General features: G+C 40.2%; 1 protein-coding gene across 1 annotated transcript in view; it reads right to left on the reverse strand.

Moving 5' to 3' along the window:
* The window catches only part of ANTXR2 (ANTXR cell adhesion molecule 2), a 584,995-nt gene that overhangs the window by 380,602 nt on the left and 179,766 nt on the right, over positions 1-24,627 (reverse strand). Inside the window, exon 4 of the mRNA XM_053703194.1 lies at positions 13,474-13,555. Coding sequence (XP_053559169.1) covers positions 13,474-13,555 — 82 coding nt within the window. The remainder of the gene's footprint in view (positions 1-13,473; positions 13,556-24,627) is intronic.

Raw genomic sequence — 24,627 nt, forward strand, 5'->3', positions numbered from 1 at the left:
CAGAAAAAAGCCCGCGGAGCGTTAGCAGCCCATTTACCGCCGAACTCCAAATCTAGGCCTATGTGTCCTCAAGAAGAAAACTGACTGATAGAAAATCCAAAGCAATCTTTATGCCAGATGTAAATAATTATTTGACCACTGAGGTAGCATAGCCTTTAAAGGGGGTCTTAAGTGAAAAGGGGGCAAAATAAACTGTGTCTGAAGCAGCTACCATAAGACCCACTGCCACCATGCACTGAGCTACCAAGCTCTGAATCCTTACATTGCAAAATTCCATCAGTAAACTAGATGCATAAGGATTGAGTCTAATATGACTTATGTAAATGCTACCCTTATAGCAGGATATAATGAGCTCTTGGGTACATCGATACTCCAACCATGGTCTTGAATGAAGACAGAAGCTGGTGAGTAGGAGCAATAGCTATTGACAGGAAATAAGCTTGCACTAGTATGTCATTCAGATAAGGAGCAACTGAAATGTCCTGATTCTGTTCACTGACAAGATTTCATCCAATACGGGGTTGCAACAAACCTTAGGAACTGAAAGTAATCCCTGTGTATATGGATGTGCAGATAAGACTCATTGAGGTCTATAATAGCACTAAACTGACCATTTGGATGAAGGGTAAAAACAGTGAGGAGTGTTCCCATTAGGAGATGTTAAAGGGACATGAAACCCAAATTATTTCTTTCATGATTTAGAGAATGCAATTTTAAACAACCATCTAATTAACTTCTATTATCTAATTTGCTTCATTCTCTTGATATACTTTTGCTGAAAAGCATATCTATATAGGCTCAGTAGCTGCTGATTGGTGGCTTCACATACATGACTGGTGTGATTGGCTCACCCATGTGCATTGCTATTTCATCAACAACGGATATCTAAAGAATAAAGCAAATTAGATAACAGAAGTAAATTGGAATGTTGTTTAAAATTGTATTCTCTATCTGAATCATGAAAAAAATATTGGGGGGTTTAATGTCCCTTTAAATCCACCACAGTACTGTAGGTCCCTTTGGACAATAAACAGATTGGGGTAAAAACTCTTGACCCTGAAGTTACACAGGTACTGGCATTAATTATTCCCATAACCGCCAAATCCTTTATAAAAGCTGCCGCCTCTGAAGGATCTTTGGCAACATGAGATAGGACCGCTGGTCAATAAGGAGGACTCTGCTTCAAAGAGAACAAAACTCTAAATCTCTTGAAGGATAAAGAGAACCAGTACAGATATCCAAATTTTTTGCTGATGGATCCAAAAATATATAAAAACTTATACATAAGTTTATACAAAGTTTATTAAATCTGTACATGGCATAAGCATCAGATGTAGTATACATGTACCTACTTAAGCATATGCACATATGTAGCCTTACAGACTAGAGGAGCAGCACATATAGACCAACAGATACACATTTTAAATCCAGGTCCAGAATAAGCAGAAATTGTGTATACTTAGAAAGTAAATACACAATGTACTTAATTCAAGAAAATATTCATGATTAAGTGCTCTTCTCTGGATTGATAGAGAAAAAGCCTGGAAACACTGAGGGGGCGGAGCTACTGCCAGGAGAAAAGCTGGTGCTCATATAACATAGTACAAATACTTCTAGTTCCTTTTTAATAAACAGTAGTACACCACACATAATAACCCCATGGAAGTGTCAAAACATTGGTCCCCAGTTTAACTGGAGCCTCCTCTATAAAACCGCATATTGCAAATGCCGGTCTTCTTAACGGGTCACACACCTAAATATTAAAAGTGCCCCCAAAAGCACCCCCAGAGTTGCCAGAGGGCTGCAAAGGGTCAGATAATGCTCCCAATGATGATAGAACCGTTAGGGACCTGATAGGGAGAAAAGATTGTGTCATTAGGAGAGCAGGTTAAGTCCACTGGCTATGCTGTACATGTGTCAGAATACCTACAAATAGCCTCTGGGCTGTGTGTGTGTGCTGTGTAAAGTCACTTACTTTATGCAGAACCCCTCTAGTGGCTTACTAGGCATGTCAAAGCAGCTGCAGCAGTATCCACTAGAGAGCCACCCAGTGCAGGTATCAAGTACCGCAGACGATTGCAGTAGGAAATGCCGGAGTCCTTCAGGGGGAGGCTAGGGATCAGTCCCTGTGATGCCTAAGGATAGTTATAGCTGAAGTCCCATTAGGGAAATGCTGTGCACATACTAGGGTATTCCTGTGTCCCTGCATAATTAAGATGCTGCAAAGAGTCTTTTCTTTATTCTTTGTAAATCATAATCCCCAGGGACTCTAGGTCTCACATAGGTCTGAGCTCTCAATTTGTAATCCATAAGCAAGTAGCTGGAACAACCTCTATCCTCAACCATCTCCTACGAGGCCAAGAACAAAACTAAGAGAGAAATGGGAGGGATTTTAAGCTCTAATAGGTTCTTGACCTCCTCCTAGTGGAGGGAAATATATCCCATGTGTTATGGAGGACTGTGGACCATCATCATTTTACAAAAGAAATCCATAATGCTTTGCATTCTTGGGCACATATTACAAGCCAATCATAAATACATATGGTGCGAGCGGTAGTATACGCACAAAACTATTCATGTCAGATAATGCAGGTACATAATTTCCCTCAGGTAATAGATTTTTAGGAGGGCTTGCACTAAAATTATTCTATGATAACACTCCAGTTCAAAGCATATAGAGAGCGAAACGTTTGCTCAAGCTTTTAGTCAACTGTTATACACCGAACATGTTTTTAAATGCACAATAGCAAACAAACTTATATTCCAGAAGCCTAAAAAGAGAATGTGGTATTTCAGATTGCCAAAGAGCACAAAGCTGTAATGAACTCGCTTGTATCGCTTCCCATTAAAAACTATTAGGTGCGTTAAAAATAATTTGGTTACATTTTAAACCAACAACTATCTCTATGTTAAAGCCCTTTGCCTGCCACACCTGAGATCTCATATCTTTGAGCGCTTATAACCTTTTTTACGCAATTTTAAAAAAATAATTTTTATTAGATAGTGTTAATATGAATACAACTGTACTTTTAAATGTATTTTTGATGTGTTTTGTGACACTTTTTTTAAAGGATGCACAATTCCGACGCACGTTAACTTCAACTGCGCTCAAGCGATCACATTTACATTCAACTAATTAATTACAAGCGCTACATCCGATGCAAACAAACAGGCGAGATAATCCCCTTTTCGATCACGCGTAACTGTTAGCGAGCCACTCGTTATCTTGCCCTTTATGGGTTTAACGTCCTTTTTACACTGCAGTGTACCAAGAACAAAATTATCTTTAAGATTTTTTTTTTCCATCTAGTCAAAATTAAACTTCCATGATTAAGATAGGGCGTGCAATTTTAAACAACTTTACAATTTACTCTTATCATCCAATTTACTTTGTTCTCTTGGTATTATTTGTTGAAAACAAAGGTAGGCTCATATGCTAATTTCAAAGCCCTTGAAGGCCACCTCTTATCACAGTGCATTTTTACAGTTTTTTACAGCTAGACAGCACTAGTTCATGTGCGCCATATATATAATATTGTACTCACTCCCATGGAGTTACCTAGGAGTCAGCACTGATTGGCTAAAATTCAAGTCTGTCAAAAGAACTGAAATAAGGGGGCAATCTGCAGAGCCTTAGATACAAGATAATCACAGATAAAAACATAATTTATGCTTACCTGATAAATATATTTCTCTTGTAGTGTATCCAGTCCACGGATCATCCATTACTTGTGGGATATTCTCCTTCCCAACAGGAAGTTGCAAGAGGATCACCCACAGCAGAGCTGCTACCTAGCTCCTCCCCTCACTGCCATATCCAGTCATTCGACCGAAACAAGACGAGAAAGGAGAAACCATAGGGTGCAGTGGTGACTGTAGTTTAATTAAAATTTAGACCTGCCTTAAAAGGACAGGGCGGGCCGTGGACTGGATACACTACAAGAGAAATAAATTTATCAGGTAAGCATAAATTATGTTTTCTCTTGTTAAGTGTATCCAGTCCACGGATCATCCATTACTTGTGGGATACCAATACCAAAGCTAAAGTACACGGATGATGGGAGGGACAAGGCAGGAACCACTGCCTGTAGAACCTTTCTCCCAAAAACAGCCTCCGAAGAAGCAAAAGTGTCAAATTTGTAAAATTTTGAAAAGGTGTGAAGCGAAGACCAAGTCGCAGCCTTGCAAATCTGTTCAACAGAGGCCTCATTTTTAAAGGCCCAGGTGGAAGCCACAGCTCTAGTAGAATGAGCTGTAATCCTTTCAGGGGGCTGCTGTCCAGCAGTCTCATAGGCTAAGCGTATTATTCTCCGAAGCCAAAAGGAGAGAGAGGTTGCCAAAGCTTTTTGACCTCTCCTCTGTCCAGAGTAAACGACAAACAGGGCAGATGTTTGACGAAAATCTTTAGTAGCCTGTAAGTAAAACTTCAAGGCACGGACTACGTCCAGATTATGCAAAAGACGTTCCTTCTTTGAAGAAGGATTAGGACACAATGATGGAACAACAATCTCTTGATTGATATTCCTGTTAGAAACCACCTTAGGTAAAAACCCAGGTTTGGTACGCAGAACTACCTTGTCTGAATGAAAAATCAGCTAAGGAGAATCACAATGTAAGGCAGATAACTCAGAGACTCTTCGAGCCGAGGAAATAGCCATCAAAAACAGAACTTTCCAAGATAAAAGCTTAATATCAATGGAATGAAGGGGTTCAAACGGAACTCCCTGAAGAACTTTAAGAACCAAGTTTAAGCTCCACGGGGGAGCAACAGTTTTAAACACAGGCTTAATCCTAACCAAAGCCTGACAAAATGCCTGGACATCTGGAACTTCTGCCAGACGCTTGTGCAAAAGAATAGACAGAGCAGAGATCTGTCCTTTTAAAGAACTAGCTGATAATCCCTTGTCCAAACCCTCTTGGAGAAAGAACAATATCCTAGGAATCCTAACCTTACTCCATGAGTAACTCTTGGATTCACACCAATAAAGATATTTACGCCGGGGGGCGGAGCCGACTACCAAGCTGAGCAGTCGCATGTTACAAGAGCTCTGGCACTAAACCTTGTTTTTAAGAGATTTTTGGAGTTTTTTTTAGTAACTGGGCAAATAATTCTGATCCTCTTATAAAGATCCACGGTAGCCCATCTCATAAATCGAGTACTAAACCGGATTTGGTGATCAGAAAGAGGAACTTTGGCTTGAAATGCCTATTCTAAAGACGCCATGTGAACACAGTGCTCAGACGCAAGTCCTAAGATTCTAACACCAGCATGGAAGTTGGACTTTCTACTATATAACTAGAGTAAACATTGGATTCTTTACTACTACTATAGGTTGGAACGGACTCTGAAAAAGTGTGACCTGCACAGCAAAGCAAAATAAAAATATAAGTTGCGTCGTCTACTGAACAACATGGAGGGCTCACATGACGCAGTATGCCAGACAGGCACCCTGAAGCTAGTCATCTCCCTCCTGAAGGATATGGCCGTCCGCTTAGATCAGCACTATACAGCTTGCTCGGCTGCCCTGCAAAATGCTGCTAGTACACCCCTCCTCCCATCGGCTGACCCAGGTCTTACCTATGGCTTATCAGATATCAGACGGTTCAGGCAAGAGGAGCTGGGGGAACATGAACTACACAGGATTCCAGAAGCGAATCTATGCCTAGATGATAAGGCGCAATTTACCGCATTCACCGATACCACTTCAGTAGCTCCAGAGATGCCTCAGGGTCCCGTAGCATCACACGCCTTATGGACAGCAGCTAGCATCTACCGGAAGCCATTCCCACACAGCAATCCAGCTTTACACCCTGGGAACGCTCAGTTACCGCTGAGTACCGTCTATATCCCAGATATACCAGATATTTGCAGCTCCTCAATACCGCAGCTCCCTCTGGAGCGGATGCCTCTTCCTGTAGGCATAGGCTAAGGAACGGATCGTGACATTACACCCTGAGGGGTTAAGTTGTCTGACACGCAGTAGGTCTGGCGTGTCAGCACCCGAACTATCAGGTCATCCCAGTACTTAGACTCTACTACACAAGTCTGGACATATCATGTACGGATGCTAAACTGAGGACACCTCCATGTGTATGTTTAAATTTAACAATAACTCTCAACTCATTATGCCAGTTACCTTGATAATTCATGCACTTGTTTTTCAGTGTTTATTGTATGGCTTGCTAATGATATTTTTATTCAGTTATGTTAACCCATGTTAAGCAAGGATGGTTGAAATGATGATTATTTGTGCATATAAATACAACCAGCTGAATGTTTGAGCCACATATTGTTGTTGAAAATGCTCTCTGCTGTGTATCTTCAGCTCAGTTATAGGCAAAGTTTTTACTAACTGCTGCTTTATGTTATTGTTAAGCATCAGAACCTCCAATAGAATAACTCTCACATAACTATGCTAACATTGAAGTGTTAAACTCTAGGATTTTTTTCTCCCCTGATCACTGGTATAGAGATTGTCAATGGGACATTTTATTTTTGTCTAACTGCCAACTATGGCTCAGCTTATTGGTTTCTGTTATACATTATCATCCTTTCTCACTTTGGTTTCCTTTTTACCCTAGTCTGTCTTTAGTACATATTTTAGTTAGAGTTATACTAAATTAATACTTATTCAAGTTTAATACTTAGATCTACACCTTCATACGCATAGGAGGGTAGGTGAAACAGTAACTGATACCATTTGCTTCCATATATCTTTCTATGTAGACTTACCTTCCTCAGAATTCACACTACCACAATAATATCTCAGATATTGTATGCTAGATGTATGAGACAAATGGATAGTATCACATCAAGGTAGCTTTTGAATTTGAACTCTCCTTTATATACTACTATTCATTATAGAGTGGCTAGCTAGATAGCTATAAAACATTTAGGACTCCTACATGTAAATGATTTAATTTAATAATAGTGTCCATTCTACTATGCCTCTCAGCTATCTAATTGATTTGCTTTTGTCCTAACATCCATTATACAGCTTTATTTAGTTGGAACCTTAAGTTGGAAATCTATAGGGCACAAACAGTACTTCTCCCCCCTCGCACCTATATGTTAATTTAGATTCTATAATGTAACCTAGTATTGTAGGGTGCTGGTCTTCCATATTGCCTACACATCCACATAAGAAAGTGTAAACTACTTCTAGAACATTTTTATGCTTTAAACACGAGATAATATCTTACAGTAGCTATGTGGCCTTATAATGTTTTATAATCATGTGTACCTAGTATCTCCAGATTATAACTTAACAACCAAGGTCACTACAGTAAACCTTTGAACTTAATAATGTCTATGCTCTGTTTGTGACCGTGATAGGTATATAGGCCCCATCTAACACACAACCCGCCCGTATCCCTCACCCTGGCCACTTACTACTGCCTTTGACAGGGCAGGATAGATGCTCCCATTTATAATTTGCTTGTTACATATATATTAACTTTCATGTTCACCCAGTTACTATAAAGTTTGATACGTTACAGTCGAGACTAAAAGTATTGTGAGGCATCTATATTATTTAATCTATTTTCCTTATACCAAAATCTATCTATTTACTTAGATATGCAGCTTCTGGAGATATCTTAGGGTAAAGTTATCTACCATCTACCTTACATCCCGATATATTCGGTTGTGTAGGTATCGGTTTTGTTGCCTAGATGTTGTGTTCTATTTATATTATAAGTTATTTGCTATCATTATCTGCGAATGTATGATCCCTAATTTATCTATGCCCCTGCTTACATTATTGGTACATGATATTTGCTCCGGTTGAGCCTCTCTCCTCCCTTTCCCGCTGGTACTCAATGCCTGCGGTTCATATCCCCCCTCCTTTTTCCCACATTGCCTATAGGTGGCACTCCCCTAGGAGAGGGGCTCACCCAAAGTTCCCCTAGGCTCCAACCACTCTAACGTCCCTACTCCATATAATATAATATTGTAGAGTGCAATTTCTATTTATCTCATAGAAAGCGAATTTGTTTGCATTAATTGCTGGACTAGGATTCAGCTACCTTCTACTTAACTGTCACCCCTCACTTTTTGTAAACAACATGTCCTTCCTCCCCTCGGACAATTCACCCTTTGACTACTGTGGAACGAGAGCCTAGCTCTATTAGATAGTAGCACATGTCTACTCATTCCACCTAAATAGCTAAATTAGACCCCGTCTCATTAACCTAATTAATACTCTCATGCTTTCTGATACACATTTAAAGTTGATCTAATTACACTTGCGGTTTTAGCTTATGTGTATATGTTTTCAAGCTCCCTTTATAGGAGTACAAGAGTTTAGATGAGTGTGGTTATGTTTGTATTAGGTAATTATCCTTTAGTTCCAACTAAATTTACTCCTGGTGTGGTCATACTGGCTGGCTCCGCCCTCCATTCCCCCCTTCATCCCCCCCCCCCTATTACATTTTGAGCGGCTCCTGCCCACTGCATCCCCCTTCCTCATAAAACTATAGAGCTACCTCCTCCCTAGTCTCACTCTTATATGAATTGATATCTTATTCTTCTTTATATATAGCTAGGAGAGGACCATTCTTGCTTATACTACATTTATAATACTCTAAAACAAAACTGAAGTCTTTCTATGTAATACCCCACTTTTTAAAGGAAATACCTGTGATACTAGAATGCATTGCTTTCCTAATTATGCTGTGTATACATTGACTTGTAAATGTTTTGGGGCGCACCCTATACTCTGTATTTGTTTATGACTTCAATAAAAAAATCATTTAAAATAAAAAAAAAAAAAAAAAAAAGATATTTACGCCATATCTTATGGTAGATTTTCCTGGTAACAGGCTTCCGAGCCTGTATTAAGGTATCAATGACTGACTCGGAGAAGCCACGCCTTGATTGAACGCTTGATTCTATCTCCATGCAGTCAGTCTCAGAGAAAGTAGATTTGGATGATTGAAAGGACCTTGTATTAGAAGGTCCTGCCTCAGAGGCAGAGTCCATGGTGGAAGAGATGACATGTCCACTAGGTCTGCATACCAGGTCCTGCGTGGCCACGCAGGCGCTATCAGAATCACTGATGCTCTCTCCTGTTTGATTTTGTCAATCAGTCGAAGGAGCAGAGGAAACGGTGGAAACACATAGGCCAGGTTGAAGAACCAAGGAGCTGCTAGAGCATCTATCAGCGTTGCTCCCGGGTCCCTGGACCTGGATCCGTAACAAGGAAGCTTGGCGTTCTGGCGAGACGCCATGAGATCCAGTTCTGGTTTGCCCCAACGATGGACCAGTTGAGCAAACACCTCTGGATGGAGTTCCCACTCCCCCGGATGAAAAGTCTGACGACTTAGAAAATCCGCCTCCCAGTTCTCTACGCCTGGGATGTGGATTGCTGACAAGTGGCAAGAGAGAAACTCTGCCCAGCGAATTATCTTTGAGACTTCTAACATCGCTAGGGAACTCCTGGTTCCCCCTTGATGGTTGATGTAAGCCACAGTCGTTATGTTGTCCGACTGAAATCTGATGAACCTCAGTGTTGCTAACTGAGGCCAAGCTAGAAGAGCATTGAATATTGCTCTTAACTCCAGAATATTTATTGGGAGGAGTTTCTCCTCCTGAGTCCACGATGCCTGAGCCTTCAGGGAGTTCCAGACTGCGCCCCAACCTAGAAGGCTGGCATCAGTTGTTACAATCGTCCAATCTGGCCTGCGAAAGGTCATACCCTTGGACAGATGGACCCGAGAAAGCCACCAGAGAAGAGAATCTCTGGTCTCTTGATCCAGATTTAGTAGAGGGGACAAATCTGAGTAATCCCCATTCCACTGACTTAGCATGCATAATTGCAGCGGTCTGAGATGCAGGCGCGCAAATGGCACTATGTCCATTGCCGCTACCATTAAGCCGATTACTTCCATGCACTGAGCCACTGACGGGCGTGGAATGGAATGAAGGACACGGCAAGCATTTAGAAGTTTTGATAACCTGGACTCCGTCAGGTAAATTTTTATCTCTACAGAATCTATAAGAGTCCCTAGGAAGGAGACTCTTGAGAGTGGTGATAGAGAACTCTTTTCCACGTTCACTTTCCACCCGTGCGACCTCAGAAATGCCAGAACTATCTCTGTATGAGACTTGGCAATTTGAAAGCTTGACGCCTGTATCAGGATGTCGTCTAGATACGGAGCCACCGCTATGCCTCGCGGTCTTAGAACCGCCAGAAGTGAGCCCAGAACCTTTGTAAAAATTCTCGGGGCAGTGGCCAACCCGAAGGGAAGAGCTACAAATTGGTAATGCCTGTCTAGAAAGGCAAACCTTAGGAACCGATGATGATCTTTGTGAATCGGTATGTGAAGGTAGGCATCCTTTAAGTCCACTGTGGTCATGTACTGACCCTCTTGGATCATGGGTAGGATGGTCCGAATAGTTTCCATTTTGAATGATGGAACTCTGAGGAATTTGTTTAAGATCTTTAGATCCAAGATTGGTCTGAAGGTTCCCTCGTTCTTGGGAACCAGAAACAGATTTGAATAAAATCCCTGTCCTTGTTCCGTCCGCGGAACTGGATGGATCACTCCCATTACTAGGAGGTCTTGCACACAGCTTAGGAATGCCTCTTTCTTTATCTGGTTTGATGATAACCTTGAAAGATGAAATCTCCCTTGTGGAGGAGAAGCTTTGAAGTCCAGAAGATATCCCTGAGATATGATCTCCAACGCCCAGGGATCCTGAACATCTCTTGCCCACGCCTGGGAGAAGAGAGAAAGTCTGCCCCCCACTAGATCCGTTTCTGGATAGGGGGCCGTTCCTTCATGCTGTCTTGGGGGCAGCAGCAGGCTTCCTGGCCTGCTTGCCCTTGTTCCAGGACTGGTTAGGTTTCCAGGCCTGTCTGGAATGAGCAACAGTTCCCTCTTGTTTTGAAGCGGAGGAAGTTGATGCTGCTCCTGCCTTGAAATTTCGAAAATTAGACTGTTTGGCCTTTGATTTGGCCCTGTCCTGAGGAAGGGTATGACCCTTGCCTCCAGTAATGTCAGCAATAATTTCCTTCAAGCCAGGCCCGAATAAGGTCTGCCCCTTGAAAGGAATGTTGAGTAATTTAGACTTTGAAGTCACGTCAGCTGACCAGGATTTAATCCATAGCACCCTACGCGCCTGGATGGCGAATCCGGAATTCTTAGCCGTTAGTTTAGTCAAATGAACAATGGCATCAGAAACAAATGAGTTAGCTAGCTTAAGCGTTCTAAGCTTGTCAATAATTTCATTCAATGGAGCTGTATGGATGGCCTCTTCCAGGGCCTCAAACTAGAATGCCGCCGCAGCAGTGACAGGCGCAATGCATGCAAGGGGCTGTAAAATAAAAACTTGTTGAATAAACATTTTCTTAAGGTAACCCTCCAATTTTTTATCCATTGGATCTGAAAAAGCACAACTGTCCTTAACCGGGATAGTGGTACGCTTTGCAAAAGTAGAAACTGCTCCCTCCACCTTAGGGACCGTCTGCCATAAGTCCCGTGTAGTGGCGTCTATTGGAAACATTTTTCTAAATATAGGAGGTGGGGAAAAGGGCACACCAGGGTATCCCACTCCTTGCTAATAATTTCTGTAAGCCTTTTAGGTATAGGAAAAACGTCAGTACACACCGGCACCGCATAGTATCTATCCAGCCTACACAATTTCTCTGGAATTGCAACTGTGTTACAGTCATTCAGAGCAGCTAATACCTCCCCAAGCAATACACGGAGGTTCTCAAGCTTAAATTTAAAATTAGAAATCTCTGAATCAGGTTTCCCCGAGTCAGAGATGTCACCCACAGACTGAAGCTCTCCGTCCTCATGTTCTGCATACTGTGACGCAGTATCAGACATGGCTCTTACAGCATTTGCGCTCTCTGTATCTCTCCTAACCCCAGAGCTATCGCACTTGCCTCTTAATTCAGGCAATCTAGATAATACCTCTGACAGGGTATTATTCATGATTGCAGCCATGTCCTGCAAGGTAATCGCTATTGGCGTCCCTGATGTAATTGGCGCCATATTAGCGTGCGTCCCCTGAGCGGGAGGCGAAGGGTCTGACACGTTGGGAGAGTTAGTCGGCATAACTTCCCCCTCGACAGAACCCTCTGGTGATAATTCTTTTATAGATAAAGACTGATCTTTACTGTTTAAGGTGAAATCAATACATTTAGTACACATTCTCCTATGGGGCTCCACCATGGCTTTCAAACATAATGAACAAGTAGGTTCCTCTGTGTCAGACATGTTTAAACAGACTAGCAATGAGACTAGCAAGCTTGGAAAACACTTTAAAACAAGTTTACAAGCAATATAAAAAACGTTACTGCGCCTTTAAGAAACACAAATTTTCCCAAATTTTGAAATAACAGTGAAAAAATGCAGTTACACTAACGAAATTTTTACAGTGTATGTAATAAGTTAGCAGAGCATTGCACCCACTTGCAAATGGATGATTAACCCCTTAATACCAAAACGGAATAACAAATGACAAAAACGTTTTTTAAACAGTCACAACAACTGCCACAGCTCTACTGTGGCTTTTTACCTCCCTCAATACGACTTTTGAAGCCTTTTGAGCCCTCCAGAGAAGTCCTGGAGCATGCAGGAAGAAGCTGGATGTCTGTGTCTGTAATTTTTGCTGTGCAAAAAAACGCCAAAATAGGCCCCTCCCACTCATATTACAACAGTGGGAAGCCTCAGGGAACTGTTTCTAGGCAAAATTTAAGCCAGCCATGTGGAAAAAACTTAGGCCCCAATAAGTTTTATCACCAAACATATGTAAAAAAACGATTAAACATGCCAGCAAACGTTTTAAAATACACTTTTATAAGAGTATGTATCTCTATTAATAAGCCTGATACCAGTTGCTATCACTGCATTTAAGGCTTTACTTACATTACTTCGGTATCAGCAGCATTTTCTAGCAAATTCCATCCCTAGAAAAATATTTTAACTGCACATACCTTATTGCAGGAAAACCTGCACGCTATTCCCCCTCTGAAGTTACCTCACTCCTCAGAATATGTGAGAACAGCAAAGGATCTTAGTTACTTCTGCTAAGATCATAGAAAACGCAGGCAGATTCTTCTTCTAAATACTGCCTGAGATAAACAATACACTCCGGTACCATTTAAAAATAACAAACTTTTGATTGAAGAAATAAACTAAGTATAAAACACCACAGTCCTTTTACGACCTCCATCTTAGTTGAGAGTTGCAAGAGAATGACTGGATATGGCAGTGAGGGGAGGAGCTATATAGCAGCTCTGCTGTGGGTGATCCTCTTGCAACTTCCTGTTGGGAAGGAGAATATCCCACAAGTAATGGATGATCCGTGGACTGGATACACTTAACAAGAGAAAAGTATATTAATATAACTGTGTTGGTTATGCAAAAATGGGGAATGGGTAATAAAGGGATTATCTATCTTTTTAAACAATAATTAGAGTATACAGTCCCTTTAAGTACTGAAATAGTTAAACTTACTAGTTTGAAGCCTTCATGCATGTACGTGTCCCCTGTAGGTTTTTCTTTACTCAGCTCTTGAAGTCCCTTTTTGATTATGTCTCTGCCAAAAGTGAATGAAAAAAATAAATATAACATGCAATAATACAATGTGTGCTCCCCTTAATTAATAAAAATTAAAAAAAAAAAAACAATTGCATGGACAAAAAACTAAAATAAAACAATACTTAAGGGTTTGATTTACAAACACTTCAAAGTATTCTCCATTAAAAAAAATCCATCTGCTTCCTGCTAAAGAATTTATTTACTAATATTTTAAAATGAAATTTTACTGAATGTGTTCCTTAGGGTAATACAAATAGCTTTGTCTCATTGCAGAGTTCTTGAGTAATTATGCTCAGGCACTCTGGGAAGGCAAATTGACTATTTCTACATGAAATAACTGTTGTTACTGTGATACTCATTATTCTATGAATAAACACAAATTAAGAATACAATTATATTTCTATACTATGAAATCCCACAAACAGCAAAATAAACACAACTCTAACCAACTCAAAATAAGGGTGTGATAAAAAGAAAAACGTAGAGCATGCATGGACCAACTGGACCAACCGAGAGAGTTGAATACATGTACACTGTATGTTCTGCGGCTGCAACTGTTGTACCACTTTGTTATACATCAATAAAGTTATTTTGAAACCAAAAAAAAATAAAAAAAAATAAGGGTGTGATATATACTTTAAAGCAGTGTTTCTCAACTCCAATCCTCAGGATCCTTAACAGGCCAGATATTCATTATATCTTAAAGGGACAGTTTACTCAAAAATGTTCTCCCCTTTAATTTGTTCCCAATGATCCACTTGACCTGCTGCAGTGTATTTAATTGTTTACAAGTAGCTCCTTTACCCTTATATTGGCATTTGAAATAGTTGATTTAGCATGTGGTATCCCCACCTATTCTGAAAGTGTGTGGCCGCAGGTCCAAGCTATAAATAAGCTTTGTAAACACAGCCAGCAGAAGAAATTACACTCCCAGTGGGATATAGAAGAGATAAGGTAATAAAATGTTGATTTTCCATTGTTCTTTCCAAGTACTGGTGATTGTTTTATGGACAGATATAAGATAAAGAAGCAGGTATATGTACACAATGTGATACAGTAATGAGATCTGATTATACCTAGAAGCCCATTTTATTAGGTTGGGGCTTCAAAACACAAAATCAGAGCTTTAATATACATAAATAAACCTTAAAAAGCTAATTGTCATACATTTTTTACTCTGCAGTTGGTAAAAAAAAGCAATTGTAAACACATTAAGGGAAAAACTATTTTACAGTATACTGTCCCTTTAATTAGAGCACAGGTGAAGTAATCAGCTGATCAGTAACCATGGTTACTAACCTGCTCTCACCCATCAGATGATTATTTCACCTGTGCTCTAGTTAAGATATAATGAATATCTGGCCTGTTAAGGGTCCTGAGGACAGGATTTGAGAAACACTGCTTTAAAGGGACATAAATGTCAAAATTAAACTCATGGTTCAGATACAGCATGCCATTTCAAGAGATGTTTCAATTTACTTATTTATTATTACATTTACTTGATTCTCTTGGTAACTTTTGTTAAAAAGCATACTTAACCCATTTTTTATTTTATGATTCAGCTAGAGCATCCAATTTAAAATAACTGATCACTGATTGGTGGTTAAGCAGATATACTTTGTGGCACAAGATGTGTTCAGTACATCCCAGTAGTGCATTGCTGCTCTGGAGTTCACTTTACCATTATACATTAGATTTTTCTTTGCATAAATGTTTTTTTAGATGATCCATATATATAGCCCATCTGGGGGTGTCTTGGTAAAAATGTATAGTTTTGCTTATTTTTAAATAACATTGCGCTGATTTTCAGACTCCTTACCAAGCCCCAACGTTTTAGGAGAATACCGATGTATACCTACTCCAGCTTGCTGCTATTTGTGTAAAGAGTCTTTTCATATGTAGAGGAAGGGGGAGTGGGTAGTGTCTGCTATTTGCTATACAGCCACTTTCAGTGGGTGTTCCAGCTAACCTTTTCAACAGAGCTAAACTGGGAGCTTCTAGGTAAGTGTTTTTTAAAATGTTTTATACTGGAGTTTTATATAAGTATCTGTGCATATTATTCTTTAGAGTAGTGTCTATTACATGCAGTTAAATGTAAATTGGTGTATACTGTCCCTTTAAACCTCTCTGCAGGGGTTAAAAACAGTTATAGGTGAGCAATAGTGAAATATTAAAATGTCCTAACACATAGGAGCATTATTTTTCCCACTTTTATGTCCCTTTGAAAATTTTGAACCACTGCTGAACTAATTTACGTGTGCACAGTCAAAGCATATTTTACAAGAATCTTCATGAAAATCACAACAACAAAAAAGATAGGAAAGTTTGCTTTATTATTGTTAAAAATTTAAAACAGAAAAAAACATTATTTGACTGTTTCTAAGCTTCACTCATTCCAGAGAGGAAATCGTATATCTCCAACTCTTAAAGGGCCATAATAATCGAAAAATTACAAGCTCTAATTTATTATTGATCCTACACTACTGTGTGTTTAGCTCCCGCAATGGGGATAAAAACACAACAGAAATACCGCTCGAGACCCATAATGCCTGTGATCCAACCAGCAGCATTAGTCACAAGACTCAGCTGTGTAACTACCACTGCTGATTGGACCAGCTGTAGTTACCGCTCAGGACCAGCAGGAGTGAACCCTTTGCAGGTGTTAAACTCACAGTAGTGCAGGGTCAATAGACTTAAAGGGACATAATACTCATATGCTAAATCACTTGAAACTGATGCAGTATAACTGTAAAAAGCTGACAGGAAAATATCACCTGAGCATCTCTATGTAAAAAAGGAAGATATTTTACCACACAATTTCTTCAGCTCAGCAGAGTAAATGCTGTGTAAAAGGTTATACTCAGCTGCTGCCCACTTGCAGGTAAAAAAATAAAAATAAATGAAGAAATGAAGAGCAGCCAATCAGCATCAGCAGTGCTGAGGTCATGAACTCTTTTACTGTGATCTCATGAGATTTCACTTAACTCTCATGAGATTTCATAGTAAACTTCCTTAAACTGAATAGGGAAATAAAATGAGTGTGCACGACGCTCAATCCTTCGGCTGTCCCGGGACAGACATACTGATTTGCTGCTTAAAGTCCTTTGCAATGGGGTTAGAATACTTAGGACATTTTGAGGTAAAATATCTTTCTTTTTTACATAGAGATGTTCAGGTGATATTTTCTAGTCAGCTTTTTACAGCTATGCTGCATCACTTTCAAGTGTTTCAACATTTGGGTATCATGGCCCTTTAAATGACATGCTCTAATGAATTAAAGCATGTCATTTTTCAACTATGATGGCCCTTTAATGGTCAAGATAAAAATATTTAATGCCAGTTGGTATAATGCTGTCTAATAATTTGAACTTCATAAGGGTAAAATTTAACATTATCCCCTTATCATTGTTTATTGTCCACTTTTTTAATTATAGAATTGTGTAAAATGGTACTAAGCTTAATATGTGCCAGCCCTGCTTGGCTGATTACAATCTACATTTTCGAAAGTTAAAGGGACAGTAAACACTCAGATAAAGCATACAATTTTAAAAGACTTTCTCATTTACGTCTGTTATCAGATTGTGTGCAGCCATTTTTTCCTAGTGAGCATGTGCAACAGTTCAGAGTGTATACATATAAGTGTCTGTGATAGGCTGATGATATACAGGGCCAGCAAACTAAGAAAAATTGGAAACTTCTTAAAAAAATATGTTGCTCATTTAAAATTGTACTCTATTGTGTTTAACGATCCTTTAAATAACTTTCCATATACTTCTATTACCTAATTTGCACTATATATCAGCAGTTCTCCATTTGCAAGAGCACTAGATGGTAGCACTGTTTCCTGCATGAAGTGCTCTCCAGACAGACACCTACCTAGATTATTTATTCAACACAGAATATCATGGGAACAGAACAAATTTGAAAATAGAAGTAAATCGGAAACTTTTTTAATGGTATGTTCTGTCTGAACCATAAAAGAAAAAAATTGGGTTTAGTATCCCTTTAAGTCTCCCTAACGGAAAAAGGGGCAACCAGTCGTGGACTCCTTGCTCAGTGTACTTAGAGGAATATGGGTACACCTATTAGCTGGACAGATAGCTCAGCATGCTAAGGCACTGTGGCTGAGCTCTGTAGCAACCCAAGGGTTGCAGGTTTGATCCCCGGTGAGGTCCACTCAGCCTTTCATCCTTCTGAGGTTGATAAAATGAGCAGCCCCTTAAGACCCTTACAGGTGATTAGCCGCACTTTACAAGTACCCAATTCATACTCCTCATTGACAAGGCCCAATAAAGGCCAAAACAATCGTCTGAGGTTGCCATGTTCCTTGTTCAGAAAGGAATTGCCTGGTATTTTGGAGCTGGACTGACTGTAATAGAAGGTATCAGACTGATATGCTACAGGAAAGTTCTACTCTGTGAAAAGAATTACTGGGCTAAAAAGCTGCACCCAGGTGGTAAATCGCCATAGAACAGGCTAACAATGTTATTGAACTGGTTGTTCGTTCCTGTGAGTGTGCTTCTCTGTGTATGTGTGTGTGTATATATATATATATATATATATATATATAAAACTACCAGGCCGTGGAGACATCTTCAAAACTGCTTCCACAGACAGGGGCATGCTCCTGCGCTTTTTTTCCAACAAAAGATACCAAGAGAAAGAAGACAACTTAATAATACAAGTAAATTAGAAAGTTGTTTAAAATTGCATACTCTTTCTGAAACATGAAAGAAAAATTGTACCTTTAAAAGAAAATGAGGACTTACACAATGCAAAACATTAACTAAAGAATTTCGTTATTTCTTACAAAATAAGCTTTAATTTGTGCAAGTTAAAATACTTTGAGGGATGTCTTTCCCTATTAATCCACTTGCTAAAAATGCTTCTGGTCCCATGTTACAGATTGTTATTGTGTCCAATGACACCCACAAGTTTTGCTATATGAATAACAGCCGAACTAACATAAAATTACTGGTTTAACTTGTGGCTGGAGACATAATGTAGTGCCAATTGCTACTTTAAAAATAACTGCCATAAAACATTATGAGTGTCATGTGCTAGTTCAAGGATCATAAACTCACATATTTTTTTCATGTTTTTAAAAGAGCAGGTTTTAACATTAGTATTATGTTGTCCATCAAAAAATATGTTATCTTTAAGGGACATGAAACACAGGCTTTTCATTACATGATTCAAGATAGATCATAAGATTTTAAACAAATTTCCAATTTACTTCTATTATCAAATTTGCTTCATTTTCTTGGTTATCCTTTGTTGAAGGAGCAGAAATGCACTACTGGGAGCTAGCAGAAAGCAATGAGTAAGCCAAGGACAAGAGTTAGCCACTAATCAGCAGCTAGCTCCCAGTAGTACAATGCTGCTCCTGAGCCTACCTAGGTATGCTTTCAACAAAGGATACCAAAAGATTGAAGCAAACGCTTAACAGAAGTAAGCTGGAAAGTTGTTAAAATCACATGCTCTGTCTGAATCAAGTTTAATTTTGAGCTACTGTCCCGGTCTCACAATTTGGGTTTAACTTCAACTTTCAAGGAACACACATCACCTTGTAATTACAAGCATTTCCTGTAGGTTTACAATACAGTCTTTATAAAGTCCAAATAGTGAGCAGTGAGCGTTGGTGTTGATGAAAAATCATGACCACACCCCCGAACGACCATAGCCAGCCTAGGGTTCCCAACCCTCCTGTATTTGCTAGAAAAAGTTTTTTTATTAGTATTAAAGAGTCTTTTTTTAATGGTGTTGCATTTAACTATTTGGCATGGGAAGTGTCGGAAAACATAAATCATGCTTACCATTTAATTTCCTTCTGTACAAGGAGAGTCCATGGCATCATTCCTTACTGTTGGGAAATACTGAACCTGGCCACCAGGAGGAGGCAAAGACACCCCAGCCAAAGGCTTAAATACCTCTCCCACTTCCCCTATCCCCCAGTCATTCTGCTGAAGGAACAAGGAACAGTAGGAGAAATATCAGGGTATAAAAGGTGCCAGAAGAAAAACATAATTTATTCATACCTGATAAATTTATTTATTTCTTGACACGGTGAGTCCACGGATAATCTTAATTACTGTTGGGAATATCACTCCTGACCAGCAGGAGGAGGCAAAGAGCACCACAGCAAAAGCTGTTAAATACCACTCCCCCTACTCACAAGCCCCAGTCATTCGACCAAAGGGAAAGGAGAAAGGAAGTAATCTAAGGTGCAGAGGTGCCTGAATTTTATAGAAAAGCAAACTGTCTGAAAAACAGGGCGGGCCGTGGACTCACCGTGTCAAGAAATAAATAAATAAATGTATCAGGTAATGACACGGTGAGTCCACAGATCATCTTAATTACTGTTGGGAACCAATACCCAAGCTAGAGGACATGGATGATAAGGGAGGGACAAGACAGTTAACCTAAACAGAAGGCACCACTGCTTGAAGAACCTTTCTCCCAAAAGAAGCCTCTGCTGAAGCAAAAGTATCAAATTTGTAGAATTTAGAAAGATGACCAAGTCACAGCCTTGCAAATCTGATCTACAGAAGCTCCATTTTTGAAAGCCCAAGAAGATGAAATAGCCCTTGTGAAATGAGCCGTGATTCTCTCAGGAGGCTCCTGACCAGCAGACTCATATGCCAAGCAAATAACACTCCTCAACCAACAAGAAAGAGAAGTCGCCATAGCTTTCTTACCCTTACGCTTCCCGGAAAAAAACAACAAATAAAGAAGAAGACTGGCGAAAATCCTTAGTCGCCTGCAAATAATATTTCAATGCACGAACCACATCCAGGTTGTGCAACAAACGCTCCTTATGAGAAGAAGGATTAGGACACAACGAAGGAACAACAATCTCTTGATTAATATTCTTATCAGAAACAACCTTGTGAAGAAAACCCAAGGCAGTATACAGAACTACCTTATCAAAGTGAAAAATAAGAAAAGGCGACTCATACTGTAAGGCTGAAAGCGCAGAAACTCTTCGACCCGAAGAAATAGCCAGAAACAAAACCTTCCAGGATAACATCTTAATATCCAAAGAATGCATAGGTTCAAACGGAGACAGTTGAAGGACTCTAAGAACCTAATTAAGACTCCAAGGTGGAGTAGCAGACTTAAACACAGGCCGAATTCTAATCAAAGCCTGACAAAAAGAATGAACATCTGGCACATCCGCCAGGCGCTTGTGCAATAAAATAGATAAAGCAGAAATGTGACCCTTCTCCAAACCCTCCTGGAGAAAAGACAAAATCCTAGTAATCCTAACTCTACTCCACGAGTAGCCTTTGGATTCACACCAATACAAATATTTACGCCAAATCTTATAATAAATCTTCCTAGTCACAGGCTTACGAGCCTGAATCATAGTCTCAATGACTGACTCAGAAAAACCACGCTTAGAAAGAATCAAGTGTTCAATCTCCAAGCAGTCAGCTTAAGAGAAACGAGAGTTGGATGAAGGAAGGGACCCTGCAGAAGAAGGTCCTTCCTTAATAGAAGACGCCAAGGTGGAAGAGAAGACATCTACACCAGATCTGCAAACCAGATTCTGCAAAGCCGTGTCGGAGCGATGAGAATCACTGGTTCCCTCTTTTGTTTGATCCGAGCAATGACCTGAGGAAGAAGAGCAAACAGAGGGAACACATATGCCAGACTGAAAGTCCAAAGAACTGCCAGAGCATCTATCAGAACAGCCTGAGGATCCTTTAACCTCGACCCGTACCTCGGGAGCTTGGCATTCTGATGAGATGCCATAAGATCCAACTCTGGCTGCCCCCAACTGAGAATCAAGCTGGAAAATACCTCTGGATGAAGTTCCCACCCCTGGAATGTGGATAGCAGACAGACAACAATTGTGAATCTCCGCCCACTAAATAATCTTGGCTACCTCTGTCATGGCCAAGGAACTACGAGTTCCCCCCTGATGATTTATGTAGGCCACTGACGTTATGTTGTCCGACTGAAACCTGATAAACTGGGTGGAAGCTAGTTGAGGCCAGGCTAGAAGAGCATTGAAAATTGCTCTCAGTTCCAAAACATTTATTGGAAGAACCGACTCCTCCCGAGTCCATAGACCCTGATCCTTTAATGAACCTCAGACAGCACCCCAGCACAGCAAACTGGCATCTGTGGTCACAATCACCCAGGTAGGTCTGCGAAAGCAAGATTCCTGAGAGAGAAGATCCTGAGACAACCACCATGGAAGAGAATCTCTGGACATCTAATCTAGAACAATCTTTGGAGATAGATCCGCATAATCCCTGTTCCACTGCCTGAGCAAGCATAACTGCAGAGGTCTGAGATGGAACCGAGCAAACGGAATGATGTCCATGACTGAAACCATCAGACCAATAACCTCCATGCACTGAGCTACTGACGGCCGAGGAAGGGACTGAAGAGCTAGACATGTATTGAAAATCTTTGACTTTCTTGCTTCTGTCATAAAAATCTTCATCTCTAGAGAATCTATAATGGTCCCCAAAAATACCACTCTTGTAGCCGGAATTAAGGAACTTTTTCCTAAATTCACCTTTCAACCGTGGGAGCGCTGAAAAGACAACAACAACTCAGTGTGAGAGTTTGCTAGTTGAAAAGATGGAGCCTTAACTAGAATGTCATCCAGATAAGGAGCCACTACAACACCCTTCAATCAAAGCACCGCCAACAATGCTCCCAGGACCTTTGAAAAAATTCTGGGAGCTGTTGCCAGAGCTACAAACTGAAAATGTCTGTCTAGAAATGCAAATCTTAAGAACCTGTGATGATCCCTGTGAATGGGAATATGCAGATATGCATCCTTTAAATCCACTGTGGTCATGAACTGACCTTCCTGAACCAAAGGAAGAGTGGAACAAATAGTTTCCATCTTGAAAGACGGAACCCTGAGAAACTTGTTTACACTCTTGAGATCTAAAATAGGTCTGAAAGTTCCCTCCTTTTTGGGAACGACGAAGAGATTGGAATAAAAACCCAGACCCTGTTCCTGAACTGATAAAGGAACTATCACTCCCATGTCGGAAAGATTCTGAACACAACGTAAGAACGCCTCTCCTTTTATCTGATCTACAGATAACCTGGAGAGAAGAAACCTGCCTCTGAGAGGAAAAATCTTGAACTCAAGCTTGAGCGAAAAAAGAGTCTGCTCCCGACAAGATTCATTCCCAGATCAAGGGCAGACCTTTCATGCTGATTTTGAGTCAGCAACAGGCTTCCTAGACTGCTTCCCCTTATTCCAAGACTGATTTGACTTCCAAGATGGCTTGGACTGTTCCTGCTTGGAGGAAGAAGAGGAAGATTTACCAGAGAAGTTACGAAAGGAACGAAAATTACTCTGCCGATCCTTCTGTTTATTTCTTTTAACCTGAGGAAGAGAATGCCCCTTCCCTCCTGTAAAATCAGAATTAATCTCAGCCAAACCTGGCCCAAACAAGGTCTTACCCTTGTAAAGAATAGACAAAAGCTTAGACTTAGAGGACACATTCGCAGACCAGGATTATAACCATAAAGCTCTGCAAGCTAAAATGGCAAAACCATCTGCAATAAAGGAATTAGACAACTTTAAAGCCTTGATTCCATCTTGAATTTCTTCAAGAGGAGTATCTTGCTGAATAGAAACAGACAATGCATCAAACCAATATGCCGCCGCACTAGTAACCGTAGCAACATATGCAGCCGGTTGAAATAGTTACCCCTGGTGAACATAAATACTTTTAAGCAAAGCTTCCAATTTCTTATCCATAGGATCTTTAAAGGAACAGTTGTCCTCAATAGGAATAGTGGTCCTCTTAGAGTGGAAACTGCTCCCTCCACCTTAGGAACCATCTGCCAAGATTCCTTAATAGAATCAGCAATAGAAAACATCTTCCTAAAAATTGGAGAAGGGGGAAAAAAGGAATTCCAGGCTTCTCCCATTCTTGTGCAATAATATCTGAAACACGATCTGGCATAGGAAAAACTCCCACCAAGGAAGGGACATAAAAAAAAACTTATTAAGATACTAGATTTCTTAGGAATAACCATGACTGACGCCTCAGAGTCATCCAAGGTAGCCAAAACTTTCTTGAGTAAAAAACAGAGGTGCTCTAGCTTAAACCTAAAAGAAATAACCTCAGGTTAAGAAGAAGGATTTACACTATCAGAATCTGAGATCTCACCCTCAGACGCTACTGAAGTATCTTCCTCCTCAGACTTATGAGAAGAAACACTAGACACAAGAGTAACAGAATCAGAAACCTTATACTTCCATTTGCGCTTCCCCTGCAACATAGGAAAAGCAGACAAAGCCTCAGATACTGCCGAGGATATATGGGTAGCCATATCCTGCAAGGAAAAACCAACCTAAGACAAAACACAGGGCACTGCAGAAGATTGGGATGTTTGAGGAGAAATCTGCGGATTAGCTTGAACAAGAGACTCCTGAACAACATCCACCCTAGACAATGAAGGCTCGGAATCAAAAAGTCTATCCTTGTAATGTAATGTTCTCTCAATACAAGAGGAACAAAAAGGGATAGGAGGCTCAATGTTAGTATTTAAACATAGAGAACAAGCAACAGCTTGCAGGGCCTCTTGGTCCATCTTATTCCAAAGGAAACATTCTTAATAAAAAAAGTTCAAAACAGAATTTTAATGAAACAAAAAAAACCTTACTGTCCCTTTAAATTTTATACAGACTTTTTTTTTTTAAACAAAAAAAAATCCTTAAATAAACTGCACAATAAATCTTGCAGCAAAATCTTTCACAAAATGAATGCAAAAAGGGACACAAACATTATAGTTCCTGAAATTCAGACAGAAACTTAAATACAAACAGAGCAGCAGCCCCACAAAAAGACAACAGGCAACCTCTACACCTCAGCAAGCTCTGCTGAGGTGCCTACCTGACCTCCTTGCTGCCGGAAACAAAGTCAGAAAATGATCCGGACCCCCACATAACCGCACCGGAGAGAACGCTGAACCACCTCTGAGGAGCTATGCAACAGAGCTGCAACATCCAGGAACAACAGGAAACAGCTAAAAGGGCCCGCCTAATGTGGGCATGGCCTAACAAACCTCCCAGTAGCCTTT

The sequence above is a fragment of the Bombina bombina genome, chromosome 2 (assembly GCF_027579735.1).
Source record: "Bombina bombina isolate aBomBom1 chromosome 2, aBomBom1.pri, whole genome shotgun sequence".
NCBI classification, from domain to species: Eukaryota; Metazoa; Chordata; class Amphibia; order Anura; family Bombinatoridae; genus Bombina; species Bombina bombina.